The following is a 7996-nucleotide window of genomic DNA, read 5'->3' as shown; positions in this document are numbered from 1 at the left end:
TTGTTTAGTGCTAAAAATAGGTGTCGTTAATTCTATTTAACTCAAAATAAATGAAATTTATAAGACTCAAACTACAACTAAAACTACTATGTAGCAAAATGAAGTAAGAGGTCGATCCCAAGGGAACATCTATAAATTGGCCAAAAATGAATTTTGAGTTCAAAAAGATAACAATTGGGGATGTTTATTTGTAAAGAAACTAACAAAAATCAAGGTAAAGCACAAGAATTTATAGGAAAATTTTTGTTATGAGAGAAATGAGAGAGATTATGTAATAAATTTCAATGGAAAAATGAATCTTGAGGATTTTATATAGATTTAGCAAATTCTATGCAATTAAGTTATTCCATAGTTCATTAAGAAAGTACCCTAATGCCAATTAGCCAATTTAACAATTAACTCTAATTTAGTTCTTAATTACTTCCTAAAGACATTCCACAATTAGTCCCTAAATTGCATTAAACTCATGGGTTTTCTTAACTATGACAATTCTTGAAATCAAAAGACTGAAAATTCAAGATTGATTATATAAATGTTCTGAATTAGTAGGTTCTTTCAAGAAAATAGGAAAAGAAGTTCAAGTTTTCTATCAAGATTACTAATTCTTGCAACCTAATTATAATTGTGTTATAGAACCACGTAATATGGCATACAAAAATTGATCAAATTTGAGTTGTCAATTTATCTCGAATCAATTTTATTCAAAATTTCAACAAGAAAATTCAAGAACAAAGTAATACATGAAAGAATTCAAAGAAGAGTCTCAAGAAAATGCACATAATTCCCCAAGATAAAGACTTACCTACTCACGGAGATAAAAATTCTTCAAGAAATCCATTGAGAATTGCATAATTGATATAAAGAATGAAGTAATTTTGATAGAATCTCTCTAAAATTTACAAAGAATAGCTCTTACTGTTTGTGGGAATTCAAATCTCTCTAAAAAATTAGGAAGTTCTCCCTTTTTTGAAGTCTAAAAATGAAGAATTTGTACTGAAGAGGTTCGCAGCATTGGAACCCTACGAATTTGGAGGTCCGACGCTGGCTTGCACGCACGTGTTTTTATTTTTACGTCATTCTCTGGAGCATTGTAACACTGCGTAGAGCATTGCGACACTACCCTGTTTTGCAGCAAAATGTAGCATTATGTCTTATAGTGTTGAGGAAGTGTTGGGCTTTCACAAATTCTAGCATTGCAACGCCCTAGTGGTGCTGATTTGTTTTAACTGAGGGTTAGATTGGTAATTTGGCTTTGATCTTCTTCCTAAGTGATCCTTTTGGTCTATTTTGGCTTGATTTAACTCTAAATTCTTCATGATGACTCCATTGATGTCAGAATTGTATTTTACCTATAAAATATACATTTTAAGCAAAGAATTGAAGTAGAATTAAGGGAGTTAACATAGAAATCATAGTTCTTTTCAAGACCTAACACTTTGGTAGGCTGAGACTTGTTATTCTCAAATTTGTTCTTATTTCTGCATGGACCTCTATTACTACTATAGTTTAACAGTTCTATAATACTTTGTCTACCCTTGTTAATTATCGATATGGGTTGGAAGTGTTTAATATGTTCCGTCTTAAAAAAATATATCTTAATCAAATGAAGAGTTTGTTAAAAATGTGAGATTGGCTAAATACATTTGTTTTAGATTGCTATCATTGACTCCTTGGGCTTTTAAGAGTTGTCTCGGTTTTTTTTCTTTGGTGGATCTTGTCTCAGAGGATGTTCTTCTAGATGCCAAATGTGCAAAATATTTCTTAATCAAATGAGGAGTTTGTTAAAAATGTGAGATTGGCTAAATACATTTGTTTTAGATTGCTATCATTGACTCCTTGGGCTTTTAGGAGTTGTCTCGGTTTTTGTCTTTGGTGGATCTTGTCTCAGAGGATGTTCTTCTAGATGCCAAATGTGCAAAATATTTCTTTCTTTATTTAACTTATTCTTCAGAACATTTTATTTGAGATCTTTTCCTTTTTGGTGAGCTGACAATTTTATATGGGGATGTTTTCCATCATTCTGTTATGCTAATTAGGTTCAAGAAGTACTCATGCTAGGGTTGCCACATCAATTGTTTGTGAGATTATCGTGTGAGCTTTACAAAATTCTTACAACACTACATTGTTTTTAAGTAGAAGTCCTTTGAGCTATTTACAGCAACATGTTATTCACATGTTCTTGCTTTAATTCATGAAGATTGATTGATCTTAGGGGGAGTTTAAGACTTTTTTCATCGAGAAGAATTTCTCAAGCCTTAGGGGGAACCTAAGGTGTTATTCATCGAGAAGTGAGTTCTCAAGATTTAGAGAAGCCTAAGTTCTCATGTGAAAGGAGTTCACAAGTTGGAGGAAAGATATCATCAAGTGAGAGGGAGTCTCATACAGTCCAGAACTGCACTAGAACACCATCACCGCTTAATTTGCACTTGTGTAACCCAGATTGTATCACACATCCTTGACTTACACTTTACACAAACCGAAGTTGATTCTTCCATCAAAACTTTATTGGACTCATAAATCTTGACATACATTTTCTTTACTCCTAGCAAATCAGCAAGTAGTGAACAACTCACATTATTCATAAAACATCGTAGCCCGTTTCAAGAATTCTTTTTTGATGTGGAAGGTTAGACAATTCTGCAACCATAAAGCATGCTAAAAAAAAAACTATGAACGTAATGCTAAAACCATTTATTGGCAAAAACTTCCCACTTCTACCACAGAAATAAATAGAAAATAACCGAGAAACTAAAAGAAAGTAATAAAATTGAAAACACAATAATTTACGTCGAAAAATCACGACCCACAAGAAAAAAATCACTATATGAAAAATTGTTACAATCATATAGAACAATTCTCTTTCATGATCCCAATTATAGGAACACTTTTTCAAAACTTTTATATTACCCACACCCTTTTCTCACTCTCAAAAAATACATAAAGAGAATTTAACTAGAGTTAGCATACTTAAACTTAAAGTATTTCTAACATAAACAATTGAAACCAAGGGCATGAAATTCTTTTATACACTTGGAGTCCGATGTAGGACAAACTGCACATTTAATATTTTGCAAAACACAATAGTATCTTTTACTAATTCTACAAACAATTTAAAGCTTGCTACAGTTGTTTTCTCATCGATTTTTTCTTTTTATTTATATATATTTTTAAATGTAAGCAAAAAAGAAATTGTTCGTTCTAAAAGTCAAGGCAGAAAAAGTAGAAATGGGAAGATATAGCACATACCATACCTGTTCGCATCTATTTTATTTTCTTTGTTTAGTTGAATTTGTGTTGTTCTTAACTATTTGTGGTTGTCGATTATGGTAGTGGTGAATCTGGAAAAATCTGAAAATTATGTTTTTTTCCCTTTCCCTGACGTGATTGTTGACAGGTGCTATAAGGCAGAGCAAAAACGTGAAGCTTTAGAAAAACATCCCATAAATCAAACATAAAAACATGACCTCTATCCTATGTATTTTAAATCCATGGAAATATATTCAGCATTTTTTAATATTTTCTATCTTCAAAAGTAACATTATGTCACTATGGGACTGTTTGGGGGCACTAATATAGAATATGGGGTGTTCTAATACTGGAGAATTCCGATGTCTGTATTTAGTTGTGCAGAGTTGTTATGTTTGAATTGATATGTCTGTGCTATCTGGTTCAGTTTTTGTACTTTATAATAATTTGTGTGTATGAACACTATTTTTTCTTTTTAAATCGTATAATCCAATTATTGTATCCATCCTATTTGGAATAAGACATTGATTGCATTGTTTTATTCTTTCCAATCTCAAGACATGGTATACAATTCAATTTTATATTAAAATAATTAAAAATGATTACATTGATAATTTATATTAAAATAATTAAAAATGATTATATTAACTACTGAAATTTATTAAGTCTAAGTAATATATTTATATTTATTTATTAATTAAGCTATATTTTTATTGTTCAATCTTCCAAAAATAAAAATATCACACTTTTGCAGGTAACTTAGGTAAATTCAATATTAAGAAGCATGTAAACATTAAAAATAAATGAAGATAATGCAAATACTCATAAAAAAATGAATAACACCATAAAATGTCAAGCAGTCTGTGTAATATATCCATTGTATAAGTAACACACCAAAATTAATAACATAAAAAATACAACTAAAATGGAATATAGGGGAATACAAGAAAAAGTAACCGACCAACCTCAAACTAATTGAATACTCCGTATTAGTTTGGGCTGCATAATAAAACAATAAAAAAGGTTAGAAAAAATCTAGAAATACTTATAATGTAGGATGAGAACTAGTTCGAATAGAGAAGTACCTATGTTACTTCTATGAAGTACGATATGGATAAAGTCCACGGGTTACCGAATCAAAACACAATGAGGCACCCTATCATCCACCAAACAACCAAAAGTTAGAAATTTAATAATATGAAAATAACAAAACCAAACATTAGAAAGTAGAGGAGAAACCAAAGTTAAACAACTCACTAGATTGACAAAATAAATCTTGGACAGTGGAGGCTCTCAACAAATAAAGAAGGACCAATATTGTTATATAGTAAAAGTAAAAGGAGAGGGATGATTGTTGAACATTAATAACAACCCCAACAAATATTAAAAAAAAGTGTGATTAGTCTCAGAATATTAAGTTTACATCATGAATAAACTCAAATCCATTTAAAATCAACAAACAATTGGAACAGTCATTAATAAAATCAGGAAACAATCAGAACAGTCATTAGTAAAATTGGTGGATAGTTTAATAAATGAGGTAACTAATAATGTATAATATTAAAAATGTGTAAAATATGCGAGTATAATCGAGTATGATCGAATATGATCAAGTATGCTCAAACATGATCGAGTATGCTCGAGTATGGACGATTGAGTATGATTGAGCATGTTCACGCATGATCGAGTATGATCGAGAATGATCGAGTATGTTCAAGCACTGTGATACACGGAAGAAAAATGACGGTAAGATACGAAACCCATTTCGAAAATGAGCCCACAAATAATTAGAATCAGTGAGATAGGATAATTAACCTCCATACACTAAGATAATAAACCATCTCATATTGGCCCCAAAAGATGATATACCATTTCATTTTTCTGGTTAGGATGTTGGTTTTGCGGAAATCAAATAGAAAAAAACAAATGGAATGAAATTAAGGAGAGATTAATGAGAGGAGGAAGTGATGAATGAAGAGGGTGGGGAAGTAGGGGTGCAATAGAAGTCAGGCTGTGTGATTAATAGCATTTGTTATTGTTAGGGGAGCAGAGATTGATGGCGTGGGCAATGTTTTGGTTCAAAAGAAGAGATAATTAGGAGACATGGGTGTGGGTGTGGGTGTTCACTATTTCCATGATACTGACATCCAAAAAGATCAAAGGAAAGACGTTCAGAATCTAGTAAAGTTGTCGTAAATGCTTTCCAGCGACTGTGAGATGCCCCGAGATCCGCGTAAGAAGAGAAGCTTTTATGAGCGCCGACACATGGATTTCAGACAAACCCTTCCCCACAAAACGTGAATGTGGCATTCAAATCAACGCGTTATCTCCCCAACCTCCGCCTTTAAAGTTCCCTCACCTTCCCGCAGGACCCTTCATTTATTTCTTCCATTTTGTTTAATTTCCTCCTCCGTCCGTAACTCAGAGACCGAGGCAGAAGTAGCTCAATAATTCCATCTTATCTTAATGGCCAAATTAACCACAAAACCCCTTCAGTTTTGCTGCTTCTTCTTCATCCTCTTGTTTCCGATACTTCCGGCTACCTCTTCAGTGGATCTTGTGCAGACAGAATGCTTGAAGGTACCCTTCTCCCAGTTCTCTAACTCACTTCTCTCCACCATCGACGGTGTACGACAGGTGATGACCATTTTCTCTCCATTCACTAAATTACTGGGTGATTTACGGCTTTCCACCGCCATTTCCGACTGTCTCGATTTGCTCGACTCTTCTGTTGATCAGTTGAGCTGGTCCCTCTCCGCCACCCAAAATCCCAAGGGTACTATACTACGTTTACATTCTAAATTTAGGCCTATTCATTATATATGCCGCTTTTAAACCTTGTTTTATTATATTGGTTGGTTGGTTCACGGGAATGGGATACTAATACTGTATAAATGTAATTGATTGTGCCGCTGCTGGACCTACTAGTCATATTATGAGGTCGCACCAATTTCCCTAGTTCCAACATTCCACTTATTTAACTACACTAGGGCCTTGGGAGTCCTACTTGTCTCTTCTTTTTTTTTTTTTCCCTCTGTTTTCACATGCAAATGCAATATAAAATAAAGATCCTCCTGCTTACATTACAGCTAAAGACTACAGCACAGGAGATCTGAGTTCTGATCTGAAGACATGGCTGAGCGCTGCAGTGGTTAATCCAGAAACATGCATTGATGGATTTGAGGGCACCAATAGCTTTATCAAAGGTCTTGTATCCGGGGGCATCGACCAGTTAACTTCACAGCTCTATGACCTTCTTTCCATGGTGAAATCTTTCCCCAATAATCAGCCGGCTGAGTTTCCTTCATGGGTGAAATCTGAGGACCGGAATCTGCTGCATCTAAATGACTTGGCTGCCGATGCCACTGTGGCCGCCGATGGGACTGGGGATTTCACCAGTGTGATGGATGCGGTTCGAGCGGCCCCTGACAATAGCATACAACGTTATGTTATATACATTAAGAGGGGTGTGTATTTGGAGAACGTGGAGATCAAGAAGAAGAAGTGGAATCTCATGATGATTGGAGATGGAATCGATGCCACCATCATATCGGGTAAGCGGAATTTTGTTGACGGTTGGACAACATTCCGCTCAGCGACCTTTGCTGTAAGTGGAAGAGGATTCATAGCGCGAGACATAACATTCGAGAATACTGCAGGGCCAGAGAAACATCAAGCAGTGGCACTTAGATCCGACTCGGATCTATCGGTATTTTTTCGATGCCGAATTAGAGGGTACCAAGACACGCTGTATACGCACACCATGCGCCAATTCTACCGCGAGTGCCAAATCAGTGGCACCGTTGATTTTCTGTTCGGCGATGGCACCGTTGTTTTCCAAAACTGCACCATCCTCGCGAAGAAGGGTCTTCCCAACCAGAAAAACACCATCACTGCTCAGGGCCGGAAAGACCCAAACCAACCCACCGGCTTCTCCATTCAATTCTGCAACATCTCTGCGGACTCAGACCTTGAACCCTTGGTTAACACCACGGCAACGTACCTTGGAAGACCATGGAAGGAATATTCCAGAACCATTATCATGCAGTCATATATGAGCGACGCCATTAGGCCAGAAGGTTGGCTTGAGTGGAACGGCGATTTTGCATTGAATACACTATTCTATGCTGAGTTTATGAATCATGGGCCGGGGGCGCGATTGGCGAAGCGTGTCAATTGGCCCGGTTACCGCCGACTGAATCATACCAGTGAAGCTACTAACTTCACCGTGGCTCAATTCATTGAAGGAAACATGTGGTTGCCGTCCACGGGTGTCAAATTCACTGCAGGACTCGGAGCTAATTAATTTGGGAGTAATACGATCGTCTTAAAATATTTTTTAAAAGTGATAAAAATATTTCTTTAATGTGATAATTTATGATTGGACGATTCAATGGAATACCTAAAGATAAGTGTAACAATGTCACTAAATATTTTTATTTTGTAATTAAAGTTAATATTTTTAAGAAGACCTATAAATTACCACCAAATCTTCATTCCTCTATGTGCCACTATAGTACAATCGTCATATGCTTTAATGTGTGATCTATGAGTGTTCACAGCTTTTAGGATTCAAATCGAATTGAACGAAAAATTTTAAAAATTTATTATTTGAAACCGAAGAAAATCGCTTGTTGAGTTCGGACAAAACCAAATCAAATCGCATATATGTGATGCGGTTCAGTTCGAGTTTGCGGTTTGGGTGTTCTTTCTCTTTTTTTTTCCTATTTTATAAATTTCTATAATTTAA

General features: G+C 35.0%; 1 protein-coding gene and 1 long non-coding RNA gene across 2 annotated transcripts; one reads left to right on the top strand and one right to left on the bottom strand.

Annotated features, from left to right (window-relative positions):
• Positions 1-4096: 4096 nt before the first annotated feature.
• LOC150032382 (uncharacterized) lies at positions 4097-5433 on the bottom strand. Its single transcript, XR_016524666.1, has 2 exons — positions 4332-5433; positions 4097-4245 (listed from the first exon to the last, which is right to left on the bottom strand). It is a non-coding gene; the product is annotated as an uncharacterized LOC150032382 (long non-coding RNA).
• LOC120091378 (pectinesterase/pectinesterase inhibitor PPE8B-like) lies at positions 5427-7736 on the top strand. The gene is made up of 2 exons (XM_039049380.2): positions 5427-6022; positions 6336-7736. Exons 1-2 carry the CDS (start codon positions 5713-5715, stop codon positions 7550-7552), a joined length of 1527 nt encoding a protein of 508 aa, XP_038905308.1. The 5' UTR covers positions 5427-5712; the 3' UTR covers positions 7553-7736.
• The last annotated feature ends 260 nt before the right edge of the window (positions 7737-7996 follow it).

This window comes from Benincasa hispida, chromosome 11, assembly GCF_027475165.1.
Source record: "Benincasa hispida cultivar pf3 chromosome 11, pf3_genome.v1.1, whole genome shotgun sequence".
Taxonomy (NCBI): Eukaryota; Viridiplantae; Streptophyta; class Magnoliopsida; order Cucurbitales; family Cucurbitaceae; genus Benincasa; species Benincasa hispida.
This window is presented reverse-complemented; position numbering and strand designations above follow the sequence as displayed.

What these genes read in the sequence shown, in the direction of transcription:
- LOC120091378 (XM_039049380.2), top strand. Translation starts at nt 5,713, where the DNA reads ATGGCCAAATTAACCACAAAACCCCTTCAGTTTTGCTGCTTCTTCTTC. An exon ending in CGCCACCCAAAATCCCAAGG is followed by an intron (nt 6,023 to 6,335) that starts GTACTATACTAC and finishes CTTACATTACAG; the next exon opens with CTAAAGACTACAGCACAGGA.